Here is a 19,951-nt window from a genome sequence, read left to right as displayed (position 1 = left end):
AAAAACATAAATGCTTAAGAAAACTGTAGAAATCCGAGTCTCACTTCCTTCTGGGATTCGCGTCCCCACCTGTCCCTTGGTTAAACTTGATGGACTTTTGTCTTTTTTTCCAACCGTATTAACTATGTAACATATTTCTGTTATTAAAAAAATAATTAAAATGTATTATACACATACACAACAATGCACTGAAAAAAATAATTTATGTTCATTATTGCCATAACCCTGTATTTTCTTCATAAGTCGGCCACTATGCGACAAATTAACTATGCTGCAGTAAAGATTTTTTTAATATTTTTTTTTTTTTCCAAGTTTGACAGAACTGTGATATTTTCAAAAGCAAAACATAAAAGTAAAAAAAAGTTGTAAAGTTAATTTAGTGAAGAAATTATAGAAATCATAAATTCAGTTCAAAACTAAAAAGCCAACTGTGAAAACATCTACAAAGAAACACTTAGCAAAACAGAAGACACATTTAGATAATTATATCAGTGGAAAAGGAAACAAATGATATATTTATGTGGCATATTTGTTAAGAACAAGGAAATAAAATCTAATACATACAGCTAAAACCTTTTATTTGGCAGTGGAAGATACAGTGTGAACTTATGTCTGTTGATGGTAATACAAAAGTAGTGAAGCATTTCTCTTTTAAAGCTCATGTTTTCTTTAAATAGATTCTCCACCTATGTTTATTTGTAGAAAAATCTGATTAAGATAGGGGCAGAATAAAGATGAGTTTAGCCAAGCAGCTTCTCTTTTGGGCTTAAAGAGCTTGTGCGGGATTAGAACTCAGCTGTTTTGAGCCACAAACTGTGGCCACACCTGTATACAGGTTGTGTGTAGTACTGTAGCTCAACCTCCTTTACGTCAATGGGAGACTGGGCCGCAATATCAGGACGCAGCTCATGGACAGGTGTGCACCATTTCTGAAGAAAGTTGCCATGTGGTCATATCACACGAGATAGCTGTCAGCCAAAAAGCTCATTCTGCTGCCATTTCTTTCTGACTCCACCATAAAAGTTCACACTTGGCCCAGCCAAGTGTGCATGTTTATTTCAATGAAGTTCACAGTGGAGCAGCACTACATTACCTAAATAGGCGTTTCCAGTCAATAGGAGACAGTCCTCAAAAAGGACCTATGGGTGAAGGCAGTGACGGACCCTGGCTTGTAGTCCCAGAGATAAATCCAAAAATGATCTGCAGCACTCCTTCAGTTTCAAAAGATCAAGTGGGTTTATTCACCAGGATGCATAACAGAGCGACGTTTCGACTGTCTTGCTTGAGTCTTTCTCAAGCAAGACTCAGGAGAGTCGAAACGTCGCTCTGTTATGATGCATCTTGGTGAATAAACACCAGATCATTTTTGTATTTTTTTTGTGTTTGTGTATTTCAATGGTCAGAGAGGAATATGGTCCTACCAGACAACTCCCAACAGAAACAAAGGTTCAGGAACGTTAAAATCCAGCATGCTGATCCCCCCCCCCCCCCCAACCAGGAGGTCTTCATACACAGTTTGTTGGTATGTCCCTCAAAATAGGTGCGTTCGCAGTACAAAATACATGGCCCCAACGTTACCTTACTGCTAGGGATACACCCCCTCACAACTAGGGTTGTCAGGCAGCAAGTCCATAGCAACCAGCCTGTATCAAATTAGGGTACTTTCACACTTGCGTTAAAGTTTTCCGGTATTGAGTTCAGTCCTCGGGGCTCAGTACTGGCAAAAAAACAAATCAGTTCTATCCTAATGCATTCTGAATGGAGAGCAATCTGTTTAGTATGCATCAGGATGCATCAGTTCAGTCCCTCTTAGGCACGCCTTTTTAAATATTTTACTGCCAAATTAATCAGATTTTTCAAATAAAACACTTAGGTGAAGAACCTTCATAACAATCGTCAAAACGTAATAAAAAATAAATAAAAAAAAGGAAACCGTAAATTTAAGGTCAAGGTAACAGATACAGTAACATTTTAATCAGAGAGTTAAAGTCAACGCTGCTAGCTGCAGATTTATTTAAATTATCTCTACAACAATGAGGCAATATTGGCAGTTCTATACAGTAAATTTAAGGAATCAACATTGCTTAAGATTCATTACATCGTAGTCAGAAAAACAAACAAAATGCAGCATATGACTGTACAAAATAAACAGAACATAAAGAACTTTGCTATAAATCTATAAATTTCGGGTTATATTCTAATTAGAACATAAACGTCTACGATTATAGAAAATGGCAGGCCACAAACTTAAGTTAATTACAAAAAAATCCCCCAAAAAATATAATTTCTTTTCCGAAACTTTCCTATGAAAGTCGCAACAATATTGCATATTATTTTAATATATTAATATATACTTTTAATTTAACTCAAAAACGCTTTTACACATAGAACTATTAAATCGGGTAGGTGGTGGCTGAAGTCAATATAAAATCGCTGATCTTTGGCACAACCGCTAGTCTTCGGAGAGCGTTTCTGAGAACACTGGATGACTGATTTCGGATTTTCCATTAACAGAAATAGTATTTGAGCGGATCGTGATCTGAAACAAGACGAAGAGAAAAAGATAAGTTTACAGAGTGGGATCTTAGAATGGCCCAAGTCCTTTGCCATTTTCTCCTCTTTTTGAGCAGCATAAAAAGGAGATTATATCACGCTAGGTGTGGCTACTGATCACTTAAAGGCTAGGAACACCTTTGACATGGAAATGTATTTATTTTTTTATGGTGACCACTGAGTATTAAGCCTACAATCTTCATTCTTGCAGGCATTTTCAGACCCCATGAGGCCCTGTCCTTTCTAGAAATACATGCTGGAAGTAAGCAGAAGCACATGCATCTCCTCCTACAGCTCATGAGGGATCTCTTCTCTTTGTGCTGACAGACAGAGGTAGAAAAAAAAAATTGTCTGCTTTTCTTTATAAATTTTCACAGACCACCACCATGCCTGGTACTGCAGATCAGCCCCACTGAGGTGAATAGGACTAGGCTGCAATGCCACGTGGAAACTGTGAACGTGTGGTACTGTTACTGGGAGAGAGCAGTTGACGCTCTCCGCTGTGATTGGATCGCGCTACAGCCAGGGAGAAGGAGACGCCCATTGAGAAACCCTGGCGTCTCCTCCTCCTTGTACCGATGCTCAGTATTAACATACTGAGCGGGAAAACTGCAGGGGGGCACATCGGGGCGTAGGAGTGATATTTGAAAAAAACAGGCAGGGTGGCAGCATCAGCGGGGGTACCCCGCAAGTAAAGGTATTTATCTAAACTAAAAAGGCACAGATTTTGTCGCAACAGTGTTTTGCGGCAAAATCTGTGCCTTTTTTCCAGTGTTTTCCACTTGCGCCTCTTTTCTCAAGTTCTGAGAAAAAGGGGGTGGGGAAGAGGGCGGGCAAGCAGGCCCATTTCATTCATCATTTTCTACGCCTGTGTTTGGCGTAGAAAATGACTTTAAATCTACACCAGCTCCCTAGTTTTTTTAAATCTTGTTGAACATCCGCCGGATAATGCCGGCGCCTCTTAGTACCAAGCTGCAGTGGACAGGGACTAAGGCCGCCATCTAAATTGCCAGTCTTAGTAATTGTCCCCCTTTTGATATTATTTATCCTTGCCTATGAAAACCTAGGCAGGGGATTAGGTATTCATGTTTCTTTTATTTACATGTTCATTTAGGGATATCCCGATTTAAAAGGGTTTTCTCTATAAAAAAAAAAAAATGCAACTGCTCTCTCCCAGTAACAGTACCACACTGAGCGGGAAAACTGCCGGGTGGCAGCATCAGCGGGGGGTTCCCCCGCAAGTAAAGGTATTTATCTAAACAAAAAAAAAAAATCCATGAAAGGTCCTCTTTAAATATGCCAAAAAGGAGCGGATATTTTTTCATCAAAAGTTGCAGATATTTTTCCTATACTGAGCAGTAAAACTGAATACATAAAGGGGTTGTGTCATCTAGACATTGGTGGTATAGTGCCACACCTCTGGGACCCACACCTATCTCTAGAACAAAGCCCCCAAAGCGAAGTAAAGTACGCTGCACGTGCACTGCATGCTTTCCATTGACTTTTATGGGACTTCCGAAAATAGTAGAGCAAACGAACAGAAGTGAAAGGAGAACGCACCGCACATGCATGTGCATCTCTCCATCCACCTCTACAGGAGTTCTGGAAATAGCCAAGCTAGTGCTCGGCTATTTTTCGAACTCCCATGGAAGTGAATGGAGGGTGGCTGTGCTTGAGCGGTGCACCCTCATTCACTTTAGGGGCCCCGTTCTAGAGATAGATGTGAAAATCTGGTCCTCCAATCCTGAGACATACCTCTTATGTTTACGCAAATATGGGTTTTGGCGCAACGTGGGCAGGACTTGTCCATTTCGTGCACCCCTGTGTCATTGCTACCAGCTCTGAAATCTCAGGGATTGTCAATGAAATAAGACGGGGAGGCTCTGGCTGCCATTACTGCTGGAGCTATAGTGCACCAAATGACAATGCCCATGTTGCATCAAAAAAACCTTATTTTATACAGATGAAAACAAGCACTTCTCAGGATTACAGGACAGGATATCAACAACAAATGTATGATTAGGATTCCGAACACCCACCCTACATGGCTCGTTGACATCACCGATACTAATGAGCGGGCATTAGCGCTGCCATAGCCTGTAAAGCGGCAAGGACAGCACTAAAGCCCGCCCATCAGTGCCAGTGACGTCACTGGGAACACTGCTAGGCGGGAGCCTCCGCCTAGCAGTGTAATATAAACAAAAAAGGGTCAGATGCTCCGATGCTCATGTCAGGGGGGCCAGAGGGGTGAAAATGGGGATATGTCCGGAAAAGACATAAGTAATAAATTAGTTAGTAAAGTTGGGTTTTACACTTTTACCAGGTTAGTCATACAACTCCACAGGAAACACTGGTGTCAGGAGACGACTTCGCCATCATATACTTTCGGCATGTCTTGGGTTAGTAAACAGGCATAAAAACCGGTTCAGAAATGTGAAAAAGTCAAATTCCGTGAAGCATAGGTAATGTAAAGTTCAGACTTAATTAAAAAGCACTGAGGATTATGTGTGACATTTAACTACGTCACTGCTCCCAAGACCTGCAGAACATTGGGCTTGACATTAGTGGAAGGCAAAGCCAGACTAAAAGAGAACTCTTTTTCATTTAAGGTATAACAATCAGTGGGGGCCATTTACAGCTGTTGCTGTTGACAGATTTAGGCCGCCTAATTGGTCATATGTCCCTGTGACTCCTATAGGAGCTTTCCCCTAATTGTGGCATTAACCCTCTACCACCCAAGCACAAGAAACCAAATCCAATGTTCAAAGAAGAATTCATTTTTGTCCGTCTCCTATAGGCTGAGGTAGAGAGTTAGTTAACTCAGAAGTTATGGTTGATCGCCTAGGTTGCGTTCCGAGCTGGCTGATGCAGCGGGTGGTAAAGATGTAACATTCCTGTGCAAAGCGCACTCAGATGGTCAACATCTTCACGTCTCCGAGGCAAGAGGTGCTGCAGTTTCATTTCGAGCGGAACCAGCTGTACTGAGTAGGGAAAGGGGCGATGATGATTCAGCACAGCACAGCACTATGAGAGGCGTTTAGCATCTCCCTTGCACATGAAAAGTGGTAAAACTATGTGTTTGGAGCTTTTTCTTTTACAAAGAATTGTTGCATCTATGGTTTTACGCCACCCTCATCACTTTTCCTAAATGGGGCGAGGCAAGGGAGAGAGGGGGCATGGGCAGCAACAACAAATGTATCTTCATTTACGCCAGGGTTCTGGTGCGAATGAAGCTCGGAGCGATTGTAGGTTTCCGCTCAGGCGCACAGACTGCTGGAGGATGCGAGGCTTGCAGCTCTGGCAATGCAGCGATATCAAAGACCAGCGCAAAAAGCGCTGGTCTTGATAAATCTCCCCCTATGTCTTTTTTGCCGCAGCGACTCTTCCTAAATGATTTATCGCTCTAGTCGGTATAATGGTTGCTAAGCCCATTGATTCCCAAACTTGTTACTACTGGGAAACACTAGATTTTTTTTTTTTCGCCCACTATCGACGAAGCTCTACTCAAATTCCTACCCTAAGCGACACTCCAGTTCAAGAAAAAATAAAAAAAATAAAACACACATTAACTGGGGAACACAGTAATAGAGATCGAGACCTGCACTCGATGACACGTAGTGGGCGCTAATAGAGGACTTGTTAGGCTTCTTTCACACTCGCATTAGGCTTGTCCGGCATGGATCCGTACCGATGTTTGCTTTCAGAAGTCCGCCCCTGCCGATTCACTATAATGGGGTTGTGGTTTTTGTCCAGCTGCCTTTCGGCATGTTTGCAGCGCTGCTGCCGGATCTCCGGCCGGTCCTCATTATGGTGAATGGGGCCAGGGCGGACTTCCGGCAGCACACATGTGCTAACGTTAGTACGGATCCGGCAGGCTGTTCTCCTGCTGAAAAAGTCTGCTGAACAAGCCTAACGCGAGTGTGAAAGAAGCCTTGGTCAGATTCAAAAACAAGAAAAATTAACTGGGGAACGACTTACATGGTGCGCTGATTTCCATTTTTTTCGTTTTTAGATCTGCACCGCTCCTCACTGTACACCGGTAGCCAAACCCGCTCCCTACTTGTCCAGCCCTGATCTTTGAGTGGCCAGCATTGTTCATGTGAGCAGTGCTGGCCGCCAATCCAAGGTCAGCAAGAAGTGTCTACCAAATGTACAATGTGCACCAGTCTCAGAAGCAGTGCGTCCATCTTGGGCGTCAGAAGAGGAGCCTGAGAATTGGCGCCTCTGTAGCTGAAAAAGTGTAAATGAGGACACCAGGTAAGTGTTCTGTTCATTCCCCAGTTAATGGGATTATTTTTTATTGAACCGAAGGATTGCAGTATAAAAAATAAAATAAAAAAAAGTTACTTTCACACTCGCGTTTGGTGCAGATCCGTCATGGATCTGCACCGTTTAGAACGGATCCGTTTTTATTATCTTTAACATAGCCAAAACACCATTGAAAGTCAATGGGAGACGGATCAGTTTTCTACTGTGTCAGTGAAAACTGATCCGTCCCCATTGACATACATTGTGTGCCAGGACGGATCCGTTTGGCTCAGTTTTGTCAGACAGACACCAAAACGCTGCAAGAAGTGTTTTGGTGTCGGCCTCCAAAAGCGGAATGGAGACGGAACGGAGCCAAACTGATGCATTCTGAGCGGATCCTTATCCATTCAGAATGCATCAAGTTCAAAACTGATCCGTTTTGGACCGCTTGTGAGAGCCCTGAACGGATCTCACAAACGGAAACCAAAACGCCAGTGTGAAAGTAGCCCTAGTACAAAAGCTTTCCATTTCTGCCCAAAATTTGTTGCCTGCCTTACGTCAAGCACTAGAGATGAGCCAAACGATTTGTTCATCAAACCGTTCTTGAGCAGCGCAAGGGGCTGTCCCTGCTACTCAAGAGGCTCCTCCTCCTTCTTCTTGATCGACAGAGCGAGACATCTTACGCCTGGCGCCAATGCTCCAAAGAGCGGCGCAGAGGCTGCTGGAGCAACTGTGTATATGCCGCTACCTGGAGGTGCAGCGGGAGTCGCGTTGCAGTAACCCACCCTATTAGATAAAAGGAGACTTTTGTATTACTTACCAGTAAAGTCTCTTTCTCGCTCTTCCTTGGGGGACACAGGAAACCATGGGTATAGCTCTGCTCCCTAGGAGGCGTGACACTAAGTGAAAGCTGTAAGCCCCTCCTCCATCAGCTATACCCTTCAGCCTGGAGAAGAGACTGCCAGTTGCGTGTCCAAGTAGTGAAAGATAACCACCAACCGGAAAAAAGAACTGTCGAGCCCCAACGGGGGCAACCAAGCCGGAACCACAACTGTAACCCAAATGAAGGGCGGGTGCTGTGTCCCCCAAGGAAGAGCGAGAAAGAGACTTTACTGGTAAGTAATACAAAAGTCTCCTTTTCTCGCCCATATTCCTTGGGGGACACAGGAAACCATGGGACGTTCCAGAGCACCCCCCCCCCCCCCCCCCCCCCCCCCCCCCCCCCCCCCCCCCCCCCCCCCCCCCCCCCCCCCAGCCCCCAGAACAAACTAGACCAACACCAGAGGCATCAATCAACTGCCGCCTGCAACACCAGACGGCCCAAAGCAGCGTCAGCCGGCGCATGAGTATGCACCCTGTAGAACTTGGTGAAGGTGTGCAAGGAGGACCAAGTGGCCGCCTTGCAAATCTGCTCCGTAGAAGCCCGATTCCTCTGAGCCCAGGAAGCCCCGACCGCTCTAGTGGAGTGAGCGGTAACACCGAGGGGCGGAACCTTGCCCTTGGCGAGATAAGCCTCAGTAACAGCCAACTTGACAAAACGGGCGATAGCAACTTTGGATGCCGCCATCCCTCTGCGCGACCCCTCCGGAACCACAAAGAGCGAGTCAGTACGCCTGAAAGAGCTGGTTACCTCCAGGTAAACCTTGAGCGCCCTGACAACGTCCAGGCGATGAAGCTTCCTCTCCCGCGGGTGGGAAGGGGAAGGACACAAAGAGGGGAGAACGATGTCCTCGTTCAGATGAAAGGCGGAGACCACCTTAGGAAGGAAGGAAGGGACCGGACGCAGAACTACCTTGTCCTGGTGGAACACTAGGAAAGGTTCCAGATAGGAGAGTGCAGCCAATTCGGACACCCTTCGAAGAGAGGTGACGGCTACAAGGAAAATAACCTTGCAGGACAGAAGTCGCAAGGAAACCGTCCGCAGAGGCTCGAAAGGAGAAGCCTGGAGCGCTGAGAGAACCAGGTTCAGGTCCCAGGGCGGTACCGGAGGGCGGTACGGGGGAACCGCGTAAGCCACGCCCTGAAGGAAGGTCTTGACAGGACCAAGGGGGGCCAGTGGGCGCTGAAACAAAATGGACAGCGCAGACACCTGACCCTTCAAAGAACTAAGGCCCAGACCTTGGGCAAGTCCGCTCTGCAGGAAGGACAAAACGGTGGGGAGAGAAAAGCGGAGCGGAGGAATCCCCAGATCGGCGCAGAACCCCAAATAGGTCCTCCAGGTCCTATAATAGATCCTAGAAGAGGACGGCTTACGGGCGCGGATCATGGTGCGGACGACGTCCGCAGAAAAACCCCTACGTGTCAGGACGGTGGTCTCAACAACCGCGCCGTCAAACGTAGGGACCTTAAACGCGGGTGGAAGATTGGTCCATGAGAGAGAAGATCTTCCCTGGCGGGCAGCGGCCAGGGCGCGTCTGCCAGGAGCAGCATGAGGTCGGCATACCAAGACCGGCGGGGCCAGTCCGGAGCGACCAGAATCACCGAGACGCCTTCCGCCGCGATCTTCCGAAGGACCTTGGGCAGGAGAGGGATGGGAGGGAATATGTATGGACGCGCGAAGCCTCGCCAAGGAAGAACGAGGGCGTCGGCTCCGCAGGCTCCCGGATCCCTGGCCCTGGACAGATAGGCGGGGACCTTGTGATTGAATTTGGAGGCCATGAGGTCCACGTCCGGTATGCCCCAACGAAGGCAAATGGCCTCGAACACCTCCGGGTGAAGAGACCACTCGCCGGGGTCGACGGTGGTGCGACTGAGGAAGTCCGCCGCCCAATTGTCCACCCCTGGAATAAAAATTGCAGATAGGGCCGGGACGTGGGCTTCCGCCCAACGGAGAATGCTGGTGACCTCCCGCATTGCTGCAACGCTGCGAGTGCCCCCCTGGTGGTTTATGTACGCCACAGCCGTGGCGTTGTCCGATTGCACACGAACTGGATGACCCTTCAGCAGATGAGTCCAGTGTCGCAGAGACAGAAGGGCCGCTCTCAGCTCCAGGACATTGATCGAGAGTTTGGACTCCGATGGAGACCAAATGCCCTGGACGGATCGGGGAGGAAACACGCCTCCCCAGCCCAAGAGACTGGCATCGGTTGTAACCACCAACCAGTTGAGCGGCAGAAAGGACCTGCCCAGAAGAGGGGACTGCAACCACCAGCGGAGATATGACCGCACCGGAGGCGATAGATGGAAGGGATGATCCAGAGACTCCGGCGATTTGTCCCAGGAGGAGAGGATCGCCCGTTGGAGAGGGCGGGAGTGAAACTGCGCAAATGGGATCGCCTCGAAGCAGGCAACCATCTGCCCCAAGACCCGCATGCAGAAGCGGAAGGATGGTCGACGGTGGAGAAGGAGACCCCGAATCGCCCGACGGAGGGTCAGTCGTTTTTCCGAGGGAAGACGTACCTCCGCCGCTTCCGTGTCTAAAAGCATTCCCAGGAAGACCAGTTGTCTGGCGGGAGGAAGGGAGGACTTGGGGAAGTTGATGACCCAACCGAATCTTGCCAGAGTCTCTAGAGTGAGATCCACGCTGGCAACCGCTTGGGAAAGGGACGGAGCCTTGATGAGAATATCGTCCAAGTACGGTAGCAGAAAAACACCCCTGGAACGGAGTAAGGCCAAAACCGGGGCCAGGACCTTGGTGAACACCCGGGGGGCTGTTGCCAGCCCAAAGGGAAGGGCGACAAACTGGAAGTGGAGGTCCCCCACGGCGAACCGGAGGAAGCGATGGTGACACCGGGCTACCGGAACATGGAGGTAGGCATCCTGTATATCGATGGAAGACATGAAATCTCCCTGCTCCAGGGAAGCCACCGCGGAACGGAGGGACTCCATCCGAAACCGTCGAAGGAGGAGAAAACGGTTTAGCTTTTTGAGGTCCAAAATGGGCCGCACCGAACCTCCCTTCTTGGGAACTACAAAGAGGTTCGAATAGAACCCTTGGAACCTTTCCTCTAGAGGAACGGGGGTAATCACCCCCCTGTCCAGTAAGGCTTGAACAGCCGCGGAGAACGCAGCCGCGCTTTTCGGGTCCCGCGGGGGGCGGGAGCGAAAGAACCGATCTGGAGGGAAGGACGCAAATTCGATTTTGTATCCTGAGGACACAATTTCGAGAGCCCAGGCGTCGGAGACGTGAGCCATCCAGATGTCCCTGAAAAGGAGGAGCCGGCCCCCCACCCGGGTGGGTGGGGGCGCGCCTTCAGGCAGAGGACTGCTTTGCTGCGGGTGTGCGGGCAGCCTGCGCCAGGAGGGCTGCGCCCGAAAAAACGGCTTCCTACGCTTATCCTGGGGCGGGGCCGAAGCGGCAGCTGCGGGGGGAGCCCCAGAGGTCCTGCGGGAGGACCGAAAACGAGACGCACCAGGGCGTCCGCGGGGGGCGCCCCTGGCTTGGGGTTGAGGAAGATGGGTGCTTTTTCCACCCGTGGCCTCCGAAATAAGCTCGTCTAGGCGGACCCCGAAAAGGCGGGAACCCGCAAACGGTAGCCCCGCCAAGGAACGTTTGGAGGCAGCGTCCGCTTTCCAAACCTTCAGCCAGAGCTCCCTCCTGACGGAAACCGCCAGGGCGGAGGAGCGTGCAATAAGGGCTCCCGCATCAAGGGAGGCCTCACAAACAAAATTCCCGGCCCGAATAATAAGCTGGGCCAAGGAACGTAGGTCCTGGATGGGGACGTCTGAGTCCAACTCCTGTTCCAGCTGCGCACCCCAGGCAGAGATTGCTTTACCTGCCCAAGCAGAGGCAAAAACCGGTCTGAGAGCAGAACCGGAGGCAGCAAAAATGCCCTTGGAAAGGGTCTCCATGCGACGGTCCTCCGCTGACTGAAGAGAGGACCCGTCGGGAACAGGGATGGCCGTGTTCTTTGACAGACGGGCCACAGGGGGGTCCACCTTGGGTGGGGACGACCAGGTGGCCACGACATCGGCTGGAAAAGGATAGCAAATGTCCAGCTTCTTGGGATTGACAAAACGGGCGTCCGGGCGAGCCCAAGCCTTAGACACCACGGAGGAGAAATCAGAGTGGATTGGAAAGACTTTTGAGGCCTGCCTGGGTCTGATGAAGGAGACGCTAGCTGCGTCAGAGCTAGGGGGGTCATCTTGCACCTTAAAGGTGTCACGAATATCCGAGATGAGTTGACCCATCGCTGAGGCTAGCTTGGACGGCAGGGCCGAGTCCATTTCCAAATCTGAAACCGCCAATTCACCTTCAGAGAACGAATCCTTTGGAGAGGAGAGGCTCGTCTGAGTGCGCACGCGTGGCGGGGAGAGGGAGGCATCCGAGGAGGAGGCTCGCTCTACTCTAAGACGCTTCTGAGAGTGCCTAGCTCGGGAGGGGTCACTAAGAAGGGGTGAACCCGCTGCAGCGGCAGAAGCGGTGGACCCGGAGGGCGCGACAGCAAGAGTGGCGTCCTGCGGGGTAGGCGGCCTGTCTATTAGGCGGCCCACGACATGAGTGAGGCTTTCCACGGCCTGGGACAGGGATCTAGCCCAGTCAGGCGGGTCAGAGGAAGCAGGGAGCGACACAGCGGGCGACTGAGGCTGCGGTGGAGCTCGGCATGCCGGACAGTGCGGATCAGACTGCCCCCGGGGAAAGGGTTCCCTACAAGCAGTACAGGCATGGTACCAAGGCTTGGCGGCTGCAGAAGGGTCTGACATGGTGGAAAAAAATGTTGCCTTAAAGTGGGAGACCCCAGTAAAAGGAACGGGGATTACACCCAATAACAGTACTGGTGGCACGGAGGGGGTTAACAGTCCTACTAGACCCGGATGATGCAAGCGGCAGCAGCAAGGGGAGCAGACTGAAGGAGGCTGTGGAGGAGAGGCAGCAGGCACGGGGATGAATAGCTTCAGGATCGGAAGCAGAGAGGATTCCAAGCAGCACTATGCGATGTGGAGCCCGACGAAACCGGAAGTAGCGGAGCGCTGTGAAGCTCCGCCCACCCCTTGCCGCGCTGAAAGAGACGCAGAGCCGCGCGCGCGCGGCAAAATGATTTTAACCCCCGAGGTAGGATGAGTGCCGGCCAGATGAAATGGCGCCGTTCGCGCCAAGAAAAAACGGCCCCCGCCGCGCCTGATGTGGCAGACGGCCTCCTGCCTACAGCCATCTCCTGAAGGCAGAGTTCGTGCCCTGCCGCTGAATAAAGGATTTTTCCCCAGATAAAGTCCCCCCTAAATGATACCCGGTAAGGTTGCCGGTACGATATGCCCATGAGTGGGGGGTGGGGGGTGGGGGGGGGGGGGGGGGGGGGGGATGTAGCAGCGGTGGGAGGAAGGAAGGGGAGGCTGGAGCAGCCACTCTCACCATACGCTGTCTTCGCCCTCAATCCATCCAGCAGGGTCGCCCCTTCAGCTACTGGCACCGCAGTGGCAGGAAGCCGGGGGAGGGACTTGGCGTGCGGGCGACCCTTGAGCTGGCGGGACGCAGGGGAGCGGGGCTGCCCTGGTCCACCTTGTCTTCTGTGGGGGAGGCGGCAGTGCGGAATTACCGGCACTGGCGCAACTCAACCCCGGGAGAAACAGAGGGGTCTAATGCGCCTCTGTTGTCCCTGTAAGTAGAAAAAAATCGAATTAAAACAACAAAAAAACGCAAAAATAAAAATTATAGGAAAACAACCCTGCATAAGCAGGGGGTGTCTTGCCTCCTTGGACACTAAGCAAAAACTGGCAGTCTCTTCTCCAGGCTGAAGGGTATAGCTGATGGAGGAGGGGCTTACAGCTTTCACTTAGTGTCACGCCTCCTAGGGAGCAGAGCTATACCCATGGTTTCCTGTGTCCCCCAAGGAATATGGGCGAGAAAAGTCGTCTATTGACTGTCGAAACTTGCTGGAGCAGCAGCTATTCTAAATGAACGTATATATGTTAGGTCAGGTTTCTAAGCATAACAAGAGCACAAAGCTAAAGCCCATCTCAAATCCGAACACACAGAGACTTTGTTGAAGCCTGTCAAGTGACAATAGTTTCCATGGGAAAGAGAAGGGTCACAGAACACGTCCTCAATCTAGCCACAAAGGATTCATAAAAAGTGCAAAGTGTACACAGCGTTACGCAAACGGACATTTATAATAAAGCACGTGATGGTCACACAACAATGACATCAACTCCAACATCAAATGCTAGAATAACCAAGGAAAATGTGCTGCTTTACTTAGAAGTGGGAGAAAGTTGAATTTGGGACTTCAAGCCGTGAGACCCGCTTGTGCTGATCGCCTCGCCAAGACTAATACAGAATATCACCTTGCTGCAGCTTAGGCAGGGAACAGGCTCTCCTTAAAGGGGTTGTCCGGTTTGCTATATTGATGACATATCCTCATTAATATCAGATAAGCGGGGGTCTGACTCCTGGCACCCCCCCCCCTCCCCCCCCGATCAGCTGTTTGAAGAGAACATGTGCAGTGGCGAGGAGAAGTAATTACAGCTCCTCTGTCCCATTCACTTCAACGGGAAGGAGCAGACAGAGTGTGACATGAGCGCTGCTGCGTTCCCTTCAAACAAGCGATCGGCAGCGGTGCTGGTAGTCGGACCCCTGCCAATCTGATAATGATGACCTATCCTGAGGAAACTGGAAATCCCCTTTAAAGAGACCAGCTCTGTATGGAGACTTGGTGGCAATGATCTATGGGAAAATAATATGCAAAGAGGTATCTCCCAGGGAAAGAGGACCATCTTGCTAGCACCAGCTTTTCGAAGTGGCTAACTAGGAGTCAAAGCCTGACTTTTTAACAAGCCTTGGGACAAGACAAGAGAAAATAGCCAAGCCAAATAACCATCCGCAGACTACTGTTTCGGGGGCTTGCCCCACATAAGAATGGAGTGGGCCTCTGTCTGGCTGTGATGCCTTGGAAGCAGCTTAAGAAGGGGACTGGCTCACCTGAAAGACCAGCTGTGTATGCCAACAAGACCGTTCTCTTTCTCTTTGCATATTATTTTCCCATGGAGCATTGCCAGTAAGTCTCCATCCAGGGTTGTTCTCTTTAAGGAGAGCCAGTACCCTGCCTAAGCTGCACCAAAGCCAGACTCCGTACTGATGAGGGGCTCCTCTAAACAGCTGTCTTCAGATGGATATCTGACTTGGGTATTTTCCCCTGTCATGTCCCAAGGCTTGTTAAAAAGTCCTACTTTGACTCATAGGGAGCCACTTCCAAAAGGTGCCCCAAATGCCACAACATTTTTGGTGCCATTTTGGGTAACGGAATGCAAATCTGTCCCCGTTCTATGAAGCCCTTTAGATAGGACTATATAGTCTGAGGACAGCTCCCGTCTCACCAGTGATGCCTGTGCTTGAACAGTAGGATTCATGGCAAAATTTATCAGCCAAAAAGGGCCATTCAGACAGCTGTAGTGCTTTGCGGATCCACAAAACACGGATACTGGCCGTGTGCATTCCACAATTTGCGGACCGCACACGGCCGCAACCATAATAGAAAATGCCTATTCTTGTCCGCAATTAATTGTGGACAAAAAAAAAAAAAAGACATGTTCTATCTATCGCAGAGCGGAACCACGGATGCGGACAGCACACCGTGTGCTGTCCGCATCTTTTGCGGCCCCATTGAAATGAATTGGTCCGCATCAATTCTGCAAAATTGCAGAACGGATGTGGACTCATTCATTCGGCCGTCTGAATGAGCCCCAAGTCTGAATCTTTGACATGAAAATTCTAAATCTACCTTCTACCAAACTCACCCTTTTCAGATTGGAAGCCGCCTGTCCGGAACGTATGGCAGCCAGGATATCCTGACGGAGTTGTTCTGGATCAGAACTTTGGAAAGATACTGAGGGCTTTTTTTCAGGAACGGGAGGAGGACTACAGTTTAGTTCATGGGTTAGTGTCTACAAAAGAAAAGTTCTTACAGTGACAACATTCTCAGGTTAAACAGATTAATTGAAAATTTGAAGTGTTGTGTTCTATACAGGGGTTAATCTGAACACATATTAAAGGGCAATTTCCAATTGAATCACATGTCAAACCTATAGTTCACATTCAGATAAATCTAGAACTTTGTGATCATGCAGGAAGACCTGCCTAGGCCATCTAGGAAGAAGGGATGCAAAATGAGCTCTTTGCAAGCTCTGTCTTTAATGCCACCAGATAAGGCAAGGCAGCTATCCAAAAAGGGTCCATTTCCACATCCGCTAGAGTTTCGCGATCCGCAACACACAGACACTGGCCATGTGCGTCCTGCATTCTGCGGACCGCACAAGGCGGACACTAGTATAGAAATGCCTATTCTTGTCCGTGGCTGCGGACAAGAATAGGACATGCTCTATCTTTCGGGGCAGCGGAACGGAAGTGCGGCTGCGGACAGCACATGGTGTTTTGTCCGCATCTTTTGTGGACCCATTGAAATGAATGGGGTCATGCGAACGCGTGAATGGACCCAAAGGGTCCATTCACACGTCTGCAACTGTTTTGCTATCCGCAAAACACGGACACCGGCCACGTGCGTTCCACATTTTGCCGACCGCACATGGCTGGCACTATAATAGAAATGCCTTTTCTTGTCCGTGGCTGCAGACAAGAATAGGACATGTTCTATTTTTTTGCTCATCATAAAATGAATGGGTCCGCACCCGTTCCGCAAAATTGCGGATGTGTGAATGGACCGTTAGTCTCAGAGGCAGAGCTTGCTAAGAGCTCATTTGCATCCCTTCTTCCCAGAATTCCAGAGGAGCATGTATGGCCTATAAGCCTCCTCACACTGATTAAGGTGCTCTCCGTAAGGAAAGGAGCACTTCCTTTTAAAGTTCACCTATTCATGCTGCAGACCTCTCATAGGTCCTAATTCGCTAACAGAAAATGACCAGTCTGCCATGTTACAGGTACAGTAGAGCCGCAGCTCGGTCCCTCTGTCTACAAACCTGCTGGCTCACATGCCGTACTCCCCGCAGTACAGTATACACAAAAAGTGTCAGGGGTCAATGCTGTAGATTACTTACCGTATAGTCATTTAATGGAAATTGCCTTTTAATGACGACAATTAACATTAATAAATCTTTGCAAACCGAAAAAATGAAATTAAAAAAACACAGTTAATAACACAGTTTAATATGATTACATTTACATAGCAGTGTTAGGGATCCCCTTTTGGGTTTAATTTTGTATTTTTGATTTCTTCTCATTGCCTAAATACCGTAATAGTTACAAGCTGAGCTCCCCTCCCTGCCCCCAACAGAGTACAACAGAGTTTAGGTATTCACAAGTGTGCTTGGGTACAGGGTTGGGGCCTTTGCACGGAGGGCACTAGCAGGGTCTCAAAGTGGACCACCACTATTTCCAAAAATGCCATATGGAAATTTACCTTAAAAGGGCTTCTGTCACCCCCCCAAAAGTCATTTTTCATTTTTGGGGTAATTAAAATCCTTATAGTGCGATTATTCAATATATAGTGCTCTTACCCTTATCTGTTGTCTAGTTTCTTTAAAAACCGCACTTTTATAATATGTTAATTACCTGGCTACTAGCAAGTAGGGCGGTTACTTGCTGGTAGCCGCCGCATCCTCCTTTAAAAAAAACGCCCCCTCCTCCTGTTAATTGACAGGTCCAGCAAGCACTCTCATCCTCTGGCTGGCCCTGTCTGCGTTCTAAATCTCGCGCCTGCGCCATACCGGTCTTCAGTCGGCGCACTGATAGGAGGACGCTCGCTCGGCCGCTCCTTCCTCAGTGCGCCTGCGCCAGGTGTAGATGTGACTTCAGCGGCGCAGGCGCACTGAGGAAGGAGCGCCGAGCGAGCGTCCTCCTATCAGTGCGCCTGCGCCGATTGAAGACCGATACGGCGCAGGCGCGAGATTTAGAACGCAGACAGGGCCAGCCAGAGGAGGAGAGCGCTCGCTGGCCCTGTCAATCAACAAGAGGAGGGGGCGTTTTTTTGAAAGGAGGATGCGGCGGCTACCAGCAAGTAACCGCCCTACTTGCTGGTAGCCAGGTAATTAACATATTATAAAAGTGTGGTTTTTAAAGAAACTAGACAACAGATAAGGGTAAGATCACTATATATTGAATAATCTCACTATAAAGATTTTAATTACCCCAAAAATGACTTTTGGGGGGTGACAGAAGCCCTTTAAGTCTGATACAGTTTTTTTCATTGAAGCCATGTTTACCTGTCTTGACATTTTTATGTACGCATTACCTCATGGTCGGCCTTCTCCTGTGGAATAGCTGAGAATACTGGCGAATCCTTCTTGGTTTCACTTGGAGAAGTAACCGGAGACCAACCCACGGGAGTATCCACATTCAAAGGTGATTTGGTAGGCGAGATGCCAGAACTGAACGATTGAGAACGTTTAACCACTGGTGTTACAGAGGATGAAAATGAACTGTGCGAAATTAAAAATGGTCTTGGGGTGACAAAGTTGCTTAATTTTGGTAGAGTTAATGGAGGGTTCTGACTAGTAGGAGAGATCAAAGATGGCACAGTTTTGCTAGAAGATGTAGTGGAAACTACTTCAGGCTTCCATTTATTCTGCACAACTGGATATGGTTTCTTGTGAGAGACCTGAGGCACTGAATTCCTGGTTTCCAAAAGTTTTTGCTCCAGTGTTAAAAAATCAGGCCTTTTCTCTTCACACGATTCAACCACTTGTGGCTGAAAATACCGTTCTTTTGACAATCCTCTTTGTTCAGAAATAGAAGCTTGTGGGACACTGATCTGGTTTCCAACTTCTGAATGCATTTCGGATATGGTCCCAAGACCACCCTTTTTCCTTTCACTTGACATCTCTGGCAACGGTGATTTTTCTTCTGGTAATTTATCTTCCATATTAGGTGGAAAATTTACTACATTGACTCTAGAAGGAAGGGTTTTAATGGTTATCTGTGATGCCTCGTTTCCCAAGTCGTTAATTTTAGCAGTAGTGATTGAAGGATTAGCAGACGTTTTTGCCTTGTTAATAGCCGACGTCACATACATGCTTGAAGCTCTCCTTTGCATCTGCAGGTAGAAAGAACTTGGACCTTTCACTGGGCTGGTAGGTTTTGGCTTTGGTTTGACCTCAGGAGGAGATGTTTTATCTGACGTTAAAACAGGGGCAGAGAGTAAACTTCTTGATAGTGCAAAATGTTCTTTCTGACTTTGGCTAGCAGTAGTTTTGGAAATCGTACTCAGTGTATTGACGTTTGAACCCTGTGGTGATAGGGCTCCATTTTTCACTACTGAAGGAGGTTCACTTTTTTCATAAGCCAGGCCATAATGAGGGGCAACGTTGCTGTTTGTGACAGTATGACTAGTGTCCTGTTCATTCACAGATGGGATTGCAGGCTTCCCTGCATCTTGTGAACCTTCATGGTCTACATACCTTTCTATATCAAATGATCTTTGGGGTATAATTTTGTAAGTAGTCATTCCAACTTTGGGCAGATAGTCTCTAGTAATCTCATTGGAAGGCTTAGGTTTTGGGTCAGAATGTTGTCGGTATAAATGAAATGCTTTTGATTGAGAACTTTCCACCATGTTCTCCTGGATGCTTACTGTCTGAGTTTCGACGCTCTCCCTCACGTTGCTGATATGTTCATGTTTATTACGCTGTTCACCGAGTTGTGCTGGATTATTTCCATGACCATTGATTTCATGTTGGACTTTGTCTGCCAAAGAGTTACCCTGAGAATGTGTGATCTCCTTGTCTATCGTTACCTCCACATCGCTGTCAAAATTCACTGTCTGCACCGCCGAATCCTGCATTTTTCCCTTTTCGCTAATGGATTGCTTCCGCTCAGAATCCGCACTGCTTTCAGTCAGATTAATGTATCCGCTATCTTCTGTAACAGTACCTAGAGCTTCAGTAGACTGTACACATGGCCGAGTCTGAGAGGCCTGTTCCTCTACTGCTACTTTACTTTCAAGTAATTGACCATTCTTCAATTCCCTGGTAGGGGTAGATGTCCTATTTTCACCTAAAGAAATAAAAGAAAGAAAAAGTTAAATTGACCAATATATAAATGATGAACTAGCACAACAGTACGCCAACAAATGAGACATACATACTGTATGTGCAACTTGTGCACAGGAGACGATGGATAAGGGGGGGGTCACCGTCACAATATTGATCCTCAGGATAGGCAGTAAAGATCAGACCGTGGAGGTCCTATCCCGAATACCCTAGATATCAGCCGTTTGCTACGGGCCATGTTACTCACGTGAGAGTTGTGGCCTCTTGTTTACATGGG

General features: G+C 48.6%; 1 protein-coding gene across 5 annotated transcripts in view; it reads right to left on the bottom strand.

The window, feature by feature from the left end:
* Positions 1-561: 561 nt before the first annotated feature.
* The window catches only part of COBLL1 (cordon-bleu WH2 repeat protein like 1), a 128,617-nt gene continuing 109,227 nt past the window's right edge, over positions 562-19,951 (bottom strand). For 4 of the 5 annotated variants that reach the window (XM_040441338.1, XM_040441335.1, XM_040441336.1 and 1 more), the window contains 3 exons: positions 17,919-19,678; positions 15,472-15,618; positions 562-2,539 (listed from right to left, as the gene is read on the bottom strand). In XM_040441338.1, the coding sequence (XP_040297272.1) occupies positions 2,453-2,539; positions 15,472-15,618; positions 17,919-19,678 (1,994 nt within the window). In that variant the 3' untranslated portion in view covers positions 562-2,452. Of the gene's footprint in view, positions 2,540-15,471; positions 15,619-16,990; positions 17,095-17,855; positions 19,679-19,951 lie in introns of those variants that run through there. The other variant, XM_040441339.1, reaches the window with a different exon arrangement.

This window comes from Bufo bufo, chromosome 7 (genome assembly GCF_905171765.1).
Source record: "Bufo bufo chromosome 7, aBufBuf1.1, whole genome shotgun sequence".
Classification (NCBI taxonomy): Eukaryota; Metazoa; Chordata; class Amphibia; order Anura; family Bufonidae; genus Bufo; species Bufo bufo.
This window is presented reverse-complemented; position numbering and strand designations above follow the sequence as displayed.